Source organism: Prunus mume, linkage group LG3 (genome assembly GCF_029339155.1).
Source record: "Prunus mume cultivar Tortuosa linkage group LG3, ASM2933915v1, whole genome shotgun sequence".
In the NCBI taxonomy this organism is placed as follows: Eukaryota; Viridiplantae; Streptophyta; class Magnoliopsida; order Rosales; family Rosaceae; genus Prunus; species Prunus mume.
The window spans coordinates 6,553,631-6,570,761 of record NC_142700.1 but is presented as its reverse complement, the minus strand read 5'-3'; the positions used below and the strand labels follow the sequence as shown (position 1 = coordinate 6,570,761).

At 37.2% G+C, this 17,131-nt stretch overlaps 1 protein-coding gene and 3 pseudogenes across 3 annotated transcripts; all 4 read left to right on the top strand.

The window, feature by feature from the left end:
* The first annotated feature begins 1,799 nt into the window (after positions 1-1,799).
* On the top strand, positions 1,800-3,839 carry LOC103325287 (berberine bridge enzyme-like 8 pseudogene; annotated as a pseudogene). The gene has a single exon (XR_016125046.1). The product of XR_016125046.1 is annotated as a berberine bridge enzyme-like 8 pseudogene (transcript).
* Positions 3,840-8,202: 4,363 nt separating this feature from the next.
* Positions 8,203-11,753, top strand: LOC103325286 (berberine bridge enzyme-like 21). Of its 2 annotated transcripts, XM_008227442.3 has the most exons (3): positions 8,215-9,847; positions 11,237-11,323; positions 11,539-11,753. In XM_008227442.3, exons 1-3 carry the CDS (start codon positions 8,242-8,244, stop codon positions 11,544-11,546), a joined length of 1,701 nt encoding a protein of 566 aa, XP_008225664.2. In that variant the 5' UTR covers positions 8,215-8,241; the 3' UTR covers positions 11,547-11,753. The 2 variants fall into 2 exon arrangements, with proteins under 2 accessions (XP_088904021.1, XP_008225664.2); XM_089047895.1 differs by lacking the exons at positions 11,237-11,323; positions 11,539-11,753 and having other exon boundaries at positions 8,203-10,026.
* A 68-nt stretch (positions 11,754-11,821) lies between these two features.
* LOC148918573 (tetrahydroberberine oxidase pseudogene) lies at positions 11,822-14,960 on the top strand (annotated as a pseudogene).
* LOC103325375 (tetrahydroberberine oxidase pseudogene) lies at positions 14,303-16,170 on the top strand (annotated as a pseudogene).
* Positions 16,171-17,131: the final 961 nt, after the last annotated feature.

Here is a 17,131-nt window from a genome sequence, read left to right as displayed (position 1 = left end):
ATATTATAAAATCCAATTGTAATATTAGTGTATCAAATTCGCAATACTTTTATCCAATTGTAGACTTTTCTCTCTAGCAGACTTGGCTAATATTCGAAGAGCTTATCCGTTTGAGAAATGGACCTTTCAAATCTCCCTCCTCAACGCTGGAGTATAGCATACCCAGTTGCAACGTCCTCTCTTAATTCTATAATACGGCGTCTTCTGCAAGACTAAATTAATATCTAATATAATTGATTTTTTTTTTTTTCGGGTAGAGTCTGTTTGATTATGTATAAAATGGGGGTGTTATTTTTTTCAGTAAAGCGCAACGTTATGATTGTTGTACATTGAATATGTGATCAAGATAATTTATCTTGAATCAAAGTACCCATTAGTGTAGTAGTTTCGAGCAATTGTTCCTCTAGAAAAAGTCATGGTTCGAGTTACATTGTTATAAATTAATGAAGCTAAATATTGACTATTAGGCACCCCAAGGACTAATTGACAAATTAATGCAAATTATATTAGAAAACTATACAAATGGATTTTGTCCACGTGTTGGATGCCCTCAAGTCTAGAAAAGATGATCTTGTTTGTTTTGAGTTTCAATAGGAGTTTCTCGCTAGCACATATTGAAAGTCTGGTCAATTGACTTGGCCAATGGCAGTCCTTTTTCCAGAAATATTGTTTGAGTTCAAAAGTAGAGATGCTTCCTCCCTAGTTCTGGACCAAGGAAAAGCATAATGTGCGAAATGGGGAAAGCTTGGCCTACTGTTAAACCCATTCTATGCAAAATAGTCATATCATCAAGTTGGTATTTTTATTTTTATTTTAAAGGGGGGGAACTGGTCATTGTAGCATTTCCGCTTTGCTTATCTTCCTAAGGGAAATTTCTCTAGGGTAGAGTTGTTTGACAAAGTTTGGTGGGCTTTTATTGATGTTTCACATCATAGCAGCAAAGTTGGTATTAATAAACTAAGAAGGGATCATGTTAGGGTTGAAAGCGATCCATTTGCATCAGTTTCACTTAAAAAATACAACAAAATCAATCAACCGTTGAATGGTGCGATTTGATTTGTATAAGCTGAGATAAGGAGAGAACTCAAACCAAATCAAACAACGATTAGGAAGTTTGGTTCATAATTTAAAAAAGAAAGAAAGCACGTTACTTAATATTTACAATATATAAAGAGTATCACGGCTGGATTTATTTTAATAAGAAAGTTCTAATCTTTCGTTTTCATGAGTATAATTCATGAGATATATGTACCAAAAAATTAATATCATAATTGAGTCTACTGTCAAAATCTCTTAGCATAAATAATTCAATAGGCCAAGATTGACTAATATTTTGATTATAAATTGAAGTAACATTTTACAAGATCCCGAGTTTCTGCATTTATAATCAACGCATTTTCTCACATTTCATTTAATCTTAGTCATTGTAATAATCTAACGACCCATAACATGACACGTCAACTATCATCAATTTAGATTAAGTTTAACACTCTAAAAATCCAGTTTTACCCTTCCAATGAAATCGAGAATTCTTAACTGGAGTAGAGCTTCACTAGTGCATCAAGATAGGCCTTAATCACACCAAAAATATAAGAAAAAGAAAAATCATCATCATTTGGGTTGAGGGGCGAAGCCTTGATTGTGGCTTGGTCTGGTCTAAGCCCAATGCCCGTCCAACTCAACCGGACCGAAGTAAGTAGCAAGCTGGGCCTAAAACTAACTATCCCTGATCCACTAGACCCAATTTTCCTGAAAGTCAAAGATTAAGCTCCAGTTCTTGGCCTTCAACAAGCCACGAGTTCCAGTCTCTCTGCGAGTTACCCAACTTCCTGGCCTTGGGCTGGGTGCTTTGCCTTCCCAATCCCAATTTCTCTGTGTTCACCATTCTTAATCCTTAAGGCATTAAATTTGGAACTTGGAAGCAGAAACTTCCGGCTTATTATTTGTTAGTTGTCCTAACTAAGCAAGCACATATGGTAGTTAATTTGGCAAAAGTGACAAAACTCAACTCACATTTCATGGAAACTCCGAGTAGTTGTGCAATTTTAGCAGCTGGTTTCTTCCTTCTTCTCCATGTTTCAATGGCAGCTTCAAATCCAACCCAAGACACCTTCTTCCTCCAATGCCTTTCCAATCATTCCCAATATTCCTCCCCACCAATCTCTGCAGTCACCTACTTCCCCAACAACTCTTCATACACATCCATCTTGCAGTCATATATCAGAAACCTGCGCTTCATAACACCCACAACCCCAAAGCCACTGTTCATAGTCACTCCCACACACGTTTCCCACATCCAAGCTTCAATCTTTTGCTCCAAAATCCATGCCCTTCAAGTCAGAATCCGCAGTGGCGGCCACGACTATGATGGGCTCTCTTATGTGTCTCAAGTTCCGTTCATCATCGTTGACATGTTCAGTTTAAGATCCATAAGTGTCAACGTAGAAGATGAGAGTGCTTGGGTTGAATCTGGAGCAACATTGGGTGAAGTTTATTACAGAGTAGCAGAGCAGAGCAAGATCCATGGCTTCCCAGCTGGTGTTTGCCCCACAGTTGGGGTTGGAGGACACTTGAGTGGAGGTGGGTATGGTAATATGATGAGAAAATATGGCCTTTCTGTTGATAACATACTTGATGCTCAAATTGTTGATGTTAATGGAAGACTTTTAGATAGAGAGTCAATGGGAGAAGACCTCTTTTGGGCTATTAGAGGTGGAGGTGGAGCTAGCTTTGGTGTGATTGTTTCTTGGAAAATCAAGTTGGTTCCTGTCCCAGAAATTGTCACAGTTTTTCGAGTTGAGAGGACTTTAGAACAAGGTGCCACCGACATTGTTCATCAGTGGCAATATGTTGCTGATACAATTCATGAAGATCTTTTCATTAGGGTGGTTGTGATGCAATCGAATAAAAAGGGGCATCAGACAGTGAAAGCTAAATTTGTGGCATTGTTTCTAGGAAATGCAGAAAAGCTTCATGCTTTGATGGATGAGAGCTTACCCCAATTGGGTTTGAAGCATGAGGATTATATTGAAACGAGTTGGATAGAATCTGTCTTGTATTGGTCTAATTACCCAATTGGAACTTCCGCTGATGTCTTGCTTGAAAGACAACCATCATCAGAAAAATTTCTGAAGAAGAAATCTGATTACATCCAAGAACCAATGTCAAAGTCAGGTCTTGAAGAACTTTGGAAGAAAATGATGGAACTGAGAAAGCCAGTACTAACATTCAATCCTTATGGTGGAAAAATGAGGGAAATTTCAGAGCTTGAAACCCCATTTCCACATAGAGCTGGAAATGTGTACAAAATCCAGTACTCAGTGAATTGGAAAGAGGAGGGTGTGGAGGTTGCAGATAAAAACCTTGATCTGATAAGAAGGCTTTATGAGTTTATGACACCTTATGTGTCAAAGTCACCAAGGTGTTCATATCTCAATTACAGAGATGTTGATTTGGGTACCAATGGAAATGGCAATGCAAGCTACTCAGAAGCTAGTGTTTGGGGGACCAAGTACTTCAAGGGGAACTTTGACAGATTGGTACAAGTGAAGACTGCTGTAGATCCAGGAAACTTTTTTAGTTATGAACAAAGTATTCCATCTCTTGCAGCTTGGGAAGGTAAAATGGCAGAGTAAAGGCTGCTTTGTGTTTGTGTGTGCGTATACATATATTTGTAAAGGAATAAAAATTCATTTGTATGAGATATTATTGTTGTACATGCAAAAGTTTGTAGCAGAATAAGTGGAGCATGTGGAAATGTTGGATTTGAAGGTGAGGAACTGAATTTGTCCAGTTTTCCTTGGCCTATTTGATGGAAATTCCAAGTTTAGTTCTCTTTACCTTTCCTTTGTCTTGGATGAATATTCCTGTTGGGTTTTCCTTTTTCTTATGATTGTGGAAGATGGATTCGAAAGTTGGAAACCATTGGAAAGAGTTATATTAATAGTTGGTCCGCTTGTTTTTTTTCCTATTCACTATTATAAACATAGCTACAAGTTTATCTGCTTAATATAAACACAGCTATAAGGACAAGAGTGTAACAGGGATGAAGGCGGTGAAGAGGGAAAAATGCTTAACAGAGATGGGGATGGGGATGGGAATGACATACCCACCCCAATTTGCTTGTCATCCTTACAAGAGAGGACAGTCCCAGATTTTATCCTCCTTAATACGATCACCTTCCTAGGTGCATAATTTGTCACATTCTATGTGCTGGGCCTGTAAATTAATGCTTGATCAAAATTTGACTAGACAACTCAAGTGAAGCCTGATAGTGGCTCATTCTAGTCTAAACCCAAAATCAACCCAACCCAGTCCGACTGGAGTATCTATAACCATAGTTTCGAGTCGTTCTATGGTGAAGGTGTCATATGTAATGTACCTTCATAGTAGTCATATGATTCATAGCTTCAGTTAAGTTTAATGAAATGATCTTGTGAGTAATATGAAGGTCCACATAAGGAGTCCATATATGACACCCTCACTATAGAATTTCGCCCATAATTCCCTTACCCAATGGTCGTTTTCATTTATTTACTATTCCCTTTGAATGCTTCATTTGTAAATTCTAGTGATATATTCATCAAGAAAAAAAATAAAAATTATTATATAGAAAAAATTGACGGATCATTTTATGCATCAATTAGTTAAACCATCATAAAATTCAAAATTCTAATTTCTTCTTAAGAAAGTTAGGTTTTCTTTGGCAAGTTTGTGTTTCCTTTTTCCATAGGATTGTATGCCTAGGATCCCAAGCCTCTGCATTTAGCATCCGTGCATTTACACGCATTTAAAGGGATATTAACCATTAGATTGATCTAATGAATTTTAACAAGTCCACATCCATGGGCGGCTAGCCCAAATATATATATATTTTTTTAAATTACCTACATGTGTTATAAACCCATCCCAAAATTTAAAAAAATTAAAAACAAACCCTACACATATATTGCTCATCCAGGTGGTCCCATATCTTCTCTCTCCTTCTCTTTTGGCTATTAGACTTCTTGTTTCTCTCTCATTCTCTCTTTGCAACCTGACATCAGCAAGTTTCTCCCTCTCTCTTTTTTTGGGTCAAATTCTCCCTCTATTGGCTATATCTTCTATTATCTTGAGTGGGCAACTTGGCAACGACATATTCTCCCCTTTTGTCAACAAGAAGTATTATGCTCGTTCTCTCCTTTGTTATATATCTTTAATTATAGTTTTAATTAAAAATTGAGTATTTTAGGAATTAAGGATGAATTATAATTTTGGGATTTTGTGGCAATTAATCAGGGCTTTGATTAGGGATGAATTATTGCATGGCTTTGATTTGGGATTTTGTTAAAATTGAGTATTCTAGGGGTTAGTTATGAATGAATTATAAATTTTGATTTGATTGTTGAGTATGCTATTATGAAAATTTGTTTTTTTTTTTAAATTGGTATGTTTGATTAAAATTCTTTTTACATATTATTTATAAACTATCTTTTAAGAGTTCCAAGCCTCGCAGGGTTAAATTTTAGATTTAAATAGTGTTGTTTGCATTGCATTTACTTTTGGTTTTAGTTTTAGTTTTTGTATTTGTTGAACTTTTATTTATGGATAGAGATGCATTTGAGGGTATGGCTCATTATGTCCCCTTGACTACGTGTATATTTTTATGTTAATTAATGAAATTCACTCGTACCATCGAGTTTAGTATGTAAGTTTTGCCCAACCGGCTTTTGAATCCTAGAACCGACACTGTCCACATCTCAGCATCTCTTTACACCTTATGTGTACTTAATATCTTTGAAATAAAATATTAAAAATACAAAATAATAGTCTCTGCCCCCAACCCAGCCCTTACCCGCCCAGCCCTAAACCACTCCCACTAATTGCTACTATCCATGGCCACCACCTCTCTCTGTGCCATCCATAGTCCCATCGTATTAACACGGAATTATTGTCTCAACAGCAAGCATGTACTTCAAAATCAAATTGCAATTGAAAATCCTAGAAGTGCCTTCCAATTATAGGACCTAGTGAAGGTGTGTGTGAGAGAGAAGAAAATAGAGTGAGAGGCAGTGGCAATTGGTAGGCAGTATAGGGGCTCGGTTGGGGAGGAAGGTGGTTGCTGTTTGATGGGAGTTTTTAATTTTTAATTTTAAAGATATACATATAATAAGGTGCAAATGGGGAATTTTGGTATAATACAATAATGATTATGTGGACTTATTAAAATTCATTAGATCAATTGGTGAAATAGACATGTTTGTGAAGATAAGGACTACCTGCACCTGGACAAAAAGACCCTATGAAGCTTCACTATCTAATGGTTAACATCTCTATAAATGCTTGTAAATGCACGAATGCTAAATATAAAGGTTTGGGATCCCTATGCCTATATATAGATGGTTTGGATCATTGGGAAAAAAATTGTAGGATTCCCTAAAGGGCGTCCCTCAAATAAAATTATTTAAGGGATCCCTCAATAGAAGGGAACTGTATATATATATTTGAGAACAAGATTGTATGCCTATATAAAGGTTTATGATTGTTATTTCCAAATCCGAATTCCACCACAAATTGGCTATCCTAATCAACCATCTTTGGCAATAAAATAAATCAATCAACCATCTAAATTTACTAGGAATTGATGAGTTCCTAATTAACGAAGGAAACATAAAGGAAAATCCTAAATCAACTAAGAAAAGCAAATAAAGTCTTTATGAGAAAAGAAAGCACAAAATTAACAAACAAAAAAAACCCTAAAATATCCTAAATTTTATTGTAATAAGATTAATAACTTCTTGTAAACAAAACTCTAATACATGTTAGAAAATTGTTAGAGTCCAAACTTTCATAAAAGAATTAACGTAGCTATCGAAGAACAAGGGTTTGAAGACAAAATATATCTCATCTCATGAAGTCAATCCTTTTGTTAAAGTTAGTGGTCCCTAATTTGAAATGTTCAAACTCTTAGGCACCACCTTCGGGGCACTGCTTCCAGACCATTTCATTGACCTGGTCAATGCCTTAACACAATATGCTTAATTATCTTCCAAAATTGTTTTTTTTTTTATAATAATATTTTCTAATAACATTGATTAATTATGCGATTAGTGCTTAATTTTCTAGATCATGCAGCATACCTACCATAAAGCACATGGTACATGTACCTACGACTTAGTTAACAACTATACGTATGAAGACATATCTATGCATGCATTTTGTTATGTACAATGAAAACAAGGTGACTTTGTTTGACAGAGGATTCAAAACATGGCATCTGGTTTCAGGGACATTCTTTTTATTTAAATATAGGGTGAGTTAATTGATCATATACGCAGAAAACGTGAACTAGTTTTGGATTTTGGACCAACTTCATTTGTAAACCTGCTATCATTTTCATTACATGCTGTCTATCTTGCCACTTGATATATTTAAACAGCTGGGTTGAGAAAAGGTCCATTCTTTTACAGATGTGTTAATTTGTTAACTTTCATGGGTTATAATAATAACAATATTATTATGTTAAACTGTTATAACTCCCCATCAAGCTAATGGTGCTGCCCATTGGATTGCACGCTTGAGTCTCCATGGTAATCTGGATGGAAGAGGGACCTCCTTCGCTCATAGATTCCGTTCATGATGATTGGCCTAATTTTCTTCGAGAAGGTTTTAACAAGACCACTCTTTTACACAAAGATTCTTGTTTTGTGTTTTGCTGTTGGTTTTAATGAAATATCGTTTGCTCAAAAAACAAAACTGTTGTAACTGCAGGCCAAACAAAAAAGAAAAAGGAAAAAGAGAATGACCTAAGAAAAAAAAAACGAATTTTAAAACGTGTGCTTCCAAAAATATTAAATCGTATCTCCCTATGTTTAGACAGTAATTAAATCTTCAATTTGATTTTAGTTTGATATTCTTCCTATATTAAAAGCTTAGAGAATTTTCAAAACAGAAGTCAATAATCCCAATTTAATCAAGTCAAATTGTAAACCATCAAATAGAAATAAAAGTCAAAATGTACACAAGTATAATGTGGATGGACCAAAACACAGAGTGTAGAAAAAGTTGGAGTCTTGAGATATGCATGCATGATTGGTGCAGATTCACTTTCCATAAAATTTTCCTTTGAATTTTCTCATCAGCATTAAATTTTATGTAAAAAATATCAGAAAATAAAAAGTACCAAAAATAAAAAGTCCCCCTCTGGCTATGTATAAGAGGACCAAAGCCACACAGCAAACCCACAACAAATTGTCAATAACAATGAGAAGCGCAATGCCTAGAATTCTTCCACTTGCTGTTTTGTTTGTTGTTTTTTATGTTTCTGCATCATGGGCAGCCTCTGGTTCTGTCTATGACAACTTTGTTCAGTGCCTGAACACAAAAGCAAACTCATCATCTTCAACCCCATTGGCAAACATAGTTTTTGCCCAAAACAACCCTTCATATACATCTGTGCTAAGAGCCTACATCAGAAATTCCAGGTTCAACAAAACCTCAACGCCAAAACCAGTGCTCATAATCACCCCCTCAGCTGAATCCCATGTCCAGGCCTCTGTCCTCTGCGCAAAGCAGCTTGGCATACAGCTCAAAATCCGAAGCGGCGGCCACGATTATGAGGGTGTTTCTTATTGGTCTGATCAGACTTTTATTGTTCTTGACATGTTTAATCTCAGGAGTATCGCTGTGGACATCAAAGACGGTTCTGTTTGGGCTCAGGCTGGAGCCACACTTGGAGAAATGTACTATAGGATTTGGGAGAAGAGCAAAGTTCATGGCTTTCCTGCTGGAGTTTGTGAAACAGTTGGTGTTGGTGGGCACATAAGTGGTGGCGGCTATGGAAACATGTTGAGGAAGTATGGCCTTGCTGTGGACAATGTCATTGATGCTCAGATTGTTGATGTTCAGGGGAGGCTTCTTGACAGAAAATCAATGGGAGAAGACCTCTTTTGGGCTATTAAAGGAGGAGGTGGAGGTAGCTTTGGAGTTATTATTTCATACAAATTGAAGTTGGTTTCTGTGCCTGAAATTGTTACAGTGTTCCGGGTGGAGAGAACCTTGGAAGAGAATGCAACCGCCGTCGTATTGAAGTGGCAAGAGGTGGCGCCAACCACAGACGATGGTCTTTTTATGAGGATGCTTTTGCAGCCTGTGACTTCTAAAGTGAAGAAGGGTGAGAAGACTGTTAGAATCTCAATTTTGGCCGAGTTTCTTGGCAATGCTGACCAACTTGTGTTATTATTGGGGAAGGAGTTTCCTGAATTGGGTTTGAAGAAGGAGAACTGTATGGAGATGAGTTGGATTGACTCTGTGCTTTGGTGGGCTAATTTTGATAATGGGACTAAACCTGAAGCTTTGCTCAATAGAAATCCCAATGATGCAAATTTCCTGAAAAGGAAGTCTGATTATGTTCAAACCCCAATCTCCAAAGATGGATTGGAGTGGTTATGGAAGAAGATGATTGAGCTTGGCAAAACAGGGTTGGTGTTCAATCCATATGGTGGGAAAATGAGCCAAATTCTAGCCTCTGAGACGCCTTTTCCACACCGTGCGGGGAACTTGTTCAAAATTCAGTACTCAGTGAATTGGGAAGATGCAGGAGAGGATTCAGAGAAGAATTATCTCACACAAAGCAGGAGGCTTTACAGTTACATGACCCCATTTGTGTCCAAGAACCCCAGAAGTGCTTTCTTGAATTACAGGGACCTTGACATTGGTATCAATACATTTGGTGACAATAGCTATGAAGAAGGGAAGGTTTATGGATTGAAGTACTTCAATGACAACTTTGATAGGTTGCTGAAGGTGAAGACTGCTGTTGATCCAGAAAATTTCTTCAGGAACGAGCAGAGTATCCCTACTCTTCCAAGTAAGGCATAGGAGAATTTAGCTGTTGACACAGCTTGTATTGGTTATTGATTCATCATACTATAAGTTAAAAAAAAAAATAATGTCACTTAGATGATGAGTATTTGGTTACTTTTGTTTGAGCACTTGTCATAGTGAATATACAAAATTTATACAATTTACTCTTTGATTTTTAGATTATGAGAGATGTGACAAGTATAAGAAAATTACAATCAATCTCATTCATTCTAGTTAATGCAAATGGTAGGACACTAGCATGATTGACGATGTCTACCTTTCAAGGCTGATTTTAACAATTTCTTTCTATACTCTCTGATTTGTTTGCTTGCTCAATAATCTGAAAGAGGCTCTCTCTCAACCACTGGAAAAATAAAAAGAACTGAGTTTATGGGCTATGAGTCTTTTTTTTCTCTGTTTTTTTTTTTGGGTTTATTTCTTTCAATATTCTCTATGAACAAAATTATCCATGCAGAATCTTCACTTCACGCTTAAAAACCACTTTCCTTTTGATCAAAGTCAGAATATATGTTCCTTTCACAATGGCATATAGGTAAAAGTGAGTGAAAATAGCTGTCATTGAAAACTCTTATCTGCAATGAAGCTTCGGCTGGTTGGTAGGTCTTGACTTTACGGTGTTCACACGTTTAGAATTATGCGTGTGGGATCCCATCCACTGCTAGAGGAGGAATACAATTATACAAGGTCTGGGCCTCAGCCTGTTCCCTATGACTAAGTCCTCTCCCCATAGAAGAACTTTCATGTGGGATGCCTTGCACATGACCCTTTTGGCCTTTTTCTTTTGTGGGCTATCACCATGTGCTTTACTGTTATTGTTGTGTATCCTGAAATAGTGAGAACATTTTTGCATTCACTTTAGTTATGGATACTCCAATATTTTTGTAACACTTTGTTAGGATTATGGATGGTTGGTTTTCCAAATTGTTGGTGATTTCCAGTCAGTCATCAAGACTCCTTGTGAATGCATTCAACCTATTTGATGATATTCAGAAACCAGTTTGCATTTGATTTAATTACTAAGCTCAAAGTGAAGAGATGCACATTTTAGCTCTCTGACTCTGGCTTGCCATTTTCCAGGGAGTATATGTTTGATATGCTTTTGGTCCTGTAAATCAAAAATAGTTTTAACTCAATTACCACTAGCTTTTCCATGGCCTGCTTATGCATGAGCTTCCTACTTTCAGATAAAGGCTTGAACCCCAAGTTCATAAGGGAGTTAGACATGATTCTAGATTACCTGGAATTAATAAATAATGTAAACAGAACTTGTTTGATTGGATGGTTAAACACTCAAACTGCAATCTTCACATACATTTTGTTTCCTACTCCTGAGCTCTCCAGAAGTTGCTGACTTTGGTTGCTGATATTGCAGATGGAAACTCAGACGTGAATAGCGGGTCATGTTCCAACTTACCAATGGGGAAGCTATTCGTTCTACTCATATGCTTGCTTATCGGAGGTTGGTAACGAGAAATGTTTCCATAGTCAAGTCTAAGATCCTTCATAACCTTTTTGTTTTGTTTTGTTTGATTTTTAAATTCTCTGCTTAGTAAGTTCTTACTTAGCATATTGTCAATCCCTCAATTTTGTGTGTAAATTGAAGTCATTTTTGGCTGGGGTTGAAAATCAGCATCTTAACTGACAGAAAATATCCTGGTTTTTTTGTTAACGTAGTTAGTTGAGGGCGGCTTAGTTGATTCTCCGGTTAACGTAGGACAGATATGTAGGCCATGCGAATAGTGAGAATGCGGCACTTTATAGTAGGTGATGACAAACTGCTCATTGCGGCCATTGTAGAAGTGATGAGTTATTTGCTGATGTATCCAAGACAAATTCATGTCATATTCCAAATTTCATCCAAGAATTTTTTCACTTGAAGTTTCCACTTATACTTGGAAATTTTCAATGGCCAATGTCTGCAATGTTCTTTAATTTAAAGTACAAAGTTGGAACATCAACCAGATAATTACTAGGAACGTCAACCATATATAAACGACTGAGCCGGTACCATGTTATATGCAGAGGATATAATCATGGTGTTCTTCAACGTAAAACTACTTCCACTACTTGTCATCCCTTTCAACTCAGTTTGGTCCACAAGTTCAAATTCAATATCTGAAAGCTTACTTCAATGTCTTTCCACTCACCTAAAGCATTCTACTCAAGTAACGGAAATAATCTTAACCAGAAATAGTTCTGCTTTTTCCTCAGTCTTGCAATCTTCCATACAGAACCTCAGATTCTTGAACAATTCAACGCCAAAACCCAAAGTTATCGTTACTCCTTTCCATGAATCTTATGTTCAAGCAGCAGTTATTTGCTCCAAGAAACATGGCATACAAATAAGATTCCAAAGTGGGGGCCATGACTACGAGGGCCTATCTTATGTATCATATGATCCTTTAATCATCATTGATCTTTTCAATCTTCAGACCATCCATATTGACATAGAGAATGAGAGTGCATGGGTCGAGTAAGCTGCTACACTTGGACAGTTGTATTACAGCATTGCGCAAAAGGGTAAGGCACATGGATTTCCAGCAGGATCTTGTCCTACAGTGGGTGTGGGGGGACATATTAGCGGAGGTGGATTCGTTACTATATTCAGGAAATATGGTCTAGCAGCTGACAATGTTATTGATGCTAGGATTGTTGATGTCAATGTCAGACTTCTCAGTAGAAAATCCATGGGAGAAGAACTCTTCTGGGCTATCAGAGGAGGAGGCGGCTCAAGCTTTGCAGTCATTCTGGCATGGAAACTTAGATTAGTTCCTGTTCCTCCATCTGTAACAGTTTGCAAAATTGAAAAGACCATAGAAGAAGGTGCAACCAAACTTTTCTCTAAATGGCAAGTTATAGCAGAAAAGCTCCATGAAGACCTTTTCTTACATTTGGTTGTGGAAGTTGCAAACGAAGCCAGTACAACTGATGGCAAAACTATTAAAGTGTCGTTCGATTCATTGTTTCTAGTTGAGAAGCTTCTCCTTTTGACGCAAGATAAGTTCCCGGACTTAAGTTTAGACCGCAGCAATTGTACTGAAATGAGTTGGATCCAGTCTGTGATGCACTTTGCTGGCTTCCCAATAAGCGAATCCTTGGAAGCTTTACTGAAGAGGACTCAGCCATCTAGGAGCTTCTTCAAAGCAAAATCGGACTATGTGACGCAACCCATTTCACAAGCTGGCTTGGAAGGTTTATGGCAAAGACTACTTGAAGTAGAGACATCCCTGTTGATATTGACACCTTACGGTGGAAGAATGAGTGAGATCTCTGATTCAGAAACTCCTTTCCCACATAGAAATGGAAGTATATTTGCAATCCAGTATTTGGTCACTTGGGATGATGACAAGGAAACTGAGAAACATATTAGCTGGATGAGAAGGGTGTATATGCCTACATGGCATCACATGTTTCAAAGTCCCCAAGAGCTGCCTATTTGAACTATAGGGATCTAGACTTGGGAAGGAACCACGATGCTAATACAAGCTATGCACAAGCAAGCATTTGGGGTTTGAAGTATTTCAAGAGTAACTTTAGGAGACTTGTTCATGTTAAGACCTTAGTTGATCCTGGTAACTTCCTTAGAAATGAACAAAGCATCCCTGTTTTACCATCTGGGCAGAAATAGAGTGTAAATAATAAATAGTTGGGTTTGGCCCAATGTAGAAAATAATAATAAATAAGTCTGCAGCCTAAACCAATGTATTCAACACTACTCCAAAAGCTTAGACCATATTCCATCACTGTAGGAGCATAAAAAGAATATATCAGTGCTATTTTCTATGTGCAGATGCAGAATAATGGAAATTGTTGGATTTTAGATGCTCTGATAGCACTGTTAGGTTGTGTCTGAAGGGGTTTAGAATAATAGTACAATAATTGAAATAACGTGATTTTATTAGATTGGAGGAGAATAGTACATGGCTTTGTGTGCATAGGATTACAGGCTATTGGCCTTCTCGTGGTGTAGCTATTGGGAATTGTTGGCCCTTCACTGATGTAGCCATTAACTACTTCATATCCTGCTTGATAAAACAAGGCTTTTGGCCTCTATATGGCTATTGGCTTCCATGCGGCCGCCTTGATGACTTGGATTGGTGAGCTCTTAGCTCCACTTTGCTAGATTGCCTGCAAAGTTATAGGCATTGTTGCCGACTTGTCCAAGTTCCACTGACTTGGCTTATTCCTCTTAGCCACAAGTTCTGCCACTACTCCTTGGATTATATTCTAGAATAAACTCAAAATCATTTCTAATAGGACTTGTCTAGGGCATGAGCTATCCTTCTGAGATATTTTTTTACCCCAAGCCGACATAGCCTCTTCTTCCACCACGCTTTCTAAAATTGTGCAGATCCCTTTCAAATGCGTGCATTACTTTTTAACAAAAATAAAGCAATATTAGTTGTATTTCTCATTTCAACACACAGAAAACAAAATGATGACAGCTTCATGGAAGCAAGTGCATCACTACTGGATCATATTTCTTTTTTTGGGTACACGTTTATGGAAAGTCTTTAATTAGTACAGAACTTATTTTTGGGATCCTACCATTGAAAAGTTATCAATAGCTACAATGTTCTATCAACTCATGGTGCCTATATAAGTGAGCTCAGAGCTCATACAATTCCACATGCTCAAGGGCTATTAGAGGAGGGGGAGGTTCAAGCTTTGGAGAGTCATTCTGGCATGGAAACTTGAGCTGGTTCCTGTTCCTCCATCTGTAACAGTTCACACATAATCAAAGACCATACAAGAGGGTGCAACCAAACTTGTTTCTAGATGGCAAGCTATAGCAGATACGATTCCTGAAGGGAATTTCTTGCGTTTGGTTATATAAGTTGCAAATGGAGCTGATACAAATGGCGGGATAACTATTCAAGTTATATTCAATTTCTTGTTTCTTGAGACTGTCGAGAAACTTCTCCCTTGGATGAAAGAAAATTTCCCAGGTTTAAGTGTAGAGCAGACCAAATTCGCTGAAATGAGTTGGATTGAGTCTGTTCTATCCATGGCTGATATCCAAAGAAACAAGACAGAAGTTCTGCTTCAGCGGACTCAACAATCTAAGAGATTCTTCAAAGCAAAATCAGACTATGTGACAAAACCAATTTCAGAAGCTGGCTTGGAAGGTTTATCGCGCTGTTGGAAAAAATAATGCTCATTTGTGTGTAATGCTCATTTGTGTTCTACACAATTCTAGAAAAGTCAAGACTCTAAAAGATAGAGGTGGCAATGCAAGAATATTCTAGAATAAGCTAAATGCTCAAGGTGGTGGAACAAAAACAATTGAAGTCTGAAGAACATTATAGTACAAGACACATGTATGGCTAAGAAATGAAGAAGCCCAAGTTGGTGGCTGTGCATGTCGGCAAAGGAGCCTTTAAGTAGGCATGCAACCACAATGAAATGTGGAGTGAACCAATCAACTCCCAACCTATGTGGGAGCACAAAAGCTACCCAACCCAAGTCATATGGAGGAGTCAACAAAAGAACTCCCAAACCATTAGGGAGCCAAGAGCTATCCAAAGCTAGCGATGATATAGAGAGCAAATGAGCTCACCAATCATAGTGCAAGGGCCAAATAGCCCAAACTAATCTAAGTAAAGGGCCAAATGGCCCAAACTATTCTAAATCAAGTGTAGTGGCTAATGAGCCAATAAGATATGAAGAAGGTCAATTAGCTTACATCAAGCCATGTACTATTCTCCTTCAATTTAATACAATCACTTTGTTTCCCCTAAAATTCTGACAGGCACATTATGCTTCAACTGGACACATCCCTGTTGATACTGTCACCTTTTGGGGGAAGAATGAGTGAGATTTCCGATTCAGAAACTCCTTTCCCACCTAGAAAAGGGAACTTATGTGAAATCCAGTATTATTTCAGTTGGGATGATGACAAAGAAACTGGGAAATATATTAGCTGGACAAGAAGGGTGTGTGGCTGCATGGCAGCATATACTTCCAAGTCCCCAAGAGCTGCCTATTTGAACTACAGGGATCTGGACTTGGGGATGAACAAGGATGCTAACACAAGCTATGCACAAGCAAGCCTTTGGGGTTTGAGCTACTTCAAGAATAACTTTAGGAGACTTGCACAAGTGAAGACCTTAGTTGATCCTGGTAACTTCTTTAGGAATGAACAAAGCATCCCTGTGTTACCATCTGGGGAAAAATAGAATGTCAACAAGTAGATGGGTTTGTGTAATAGAATAAACAACAAATAGATAGGTTCGGCTTCGGTTGCTCATTTCATTGTACCAACCAATAATAGAATCGTTTGTTGCCTTTCTCTTGCTGTGAAGACTGAAATCCATTTGCAAATCTTTAGTATGATTTTACTTGAAATAATTTAGAGATTTTAATTTCTGCTTTGTTTGTCAAACTATTTATTTATTTATTAGAAATGAAGTCTTCTTTGGTACAATCTCCCAATATATTTCTGTTGATGTTCTTTAGGTTTTTTAGGTTTTACACATAAAAAAAATTTCACTTTTGGAAAAAGCCAAAGTTTTTCAAAAAAGACAAAAAAACCACTCAACTTTCAAATCAAAGACATGTAAATGTATTGGATTCCTTAAGAAATCTAAAAATAAATAAGGGCATTTTTGTCCTTTTTTGCTTTTTTTAAAATTTTTCTCTCTCCTTTTGCTTTTTTCAAAATGTCCCATGTTCTTTTTGGGAGGTCAATTTAGAGAGAAGTGGATTGTCTTCAACAAAGGAGAAGGTGAGGACCTTAGGTAAATTGTGAGCTTAGGGTTCCGTGAATTCTGATATGAAGTCAGCAATGGCCTGACCTTTTGTAGCTGGACAAGGTTTGTAGTGGATATCAAACTCACCAAGTTCAATGACCCACTTAACTAACCTACTAGAAGTCTCTGGCTTTTGCAATACCTGTTTTAGTGGCTGATTCGCACATACCACTTTGAAGGTTAGGTTTTCCTAATTTATATTCTACTTAGAACCTTCAACATAGATCGTATATTCAACATGCAACTTGTCCGGACGTTCGGATCAAATCTGAACAGGAAAGACTCATTAAGTTTTGACCATGTAACCCTTAAGATGTGGTGTTCATCTTAAGTGAATTACAATTATTAATCACAAGAAGTCATCTTCAATTTCAGGGAACCTTCCAACCAAAATTGCATCTAATTACTTTTCTAAAGATCCTAATAGTGATCAGGCATTAAGACAATTAGATAGTTTAAAACAGTGATTAACAATTCAAAGTATACATGTACTCAATCATAAGCAATTAAATAAA

Bases quoted from the DNA above. Each gene is read 5' to 3' on its own strand.
- LOC103325286 (XM_008227442.3), top strand. From the start codon at position 8,242: ATGAGAAGCGCAATGCCTAGAATTCTTCCACTTGCTGTTTTGTTTGTT. The intron at 9,848-11,236 runs GTAAGGCATAGG...CTGATATTGCAG, and splicing joins GAGTATCCCTACTCTTCCAA to ATGGAAACTCAGACGTGAAT.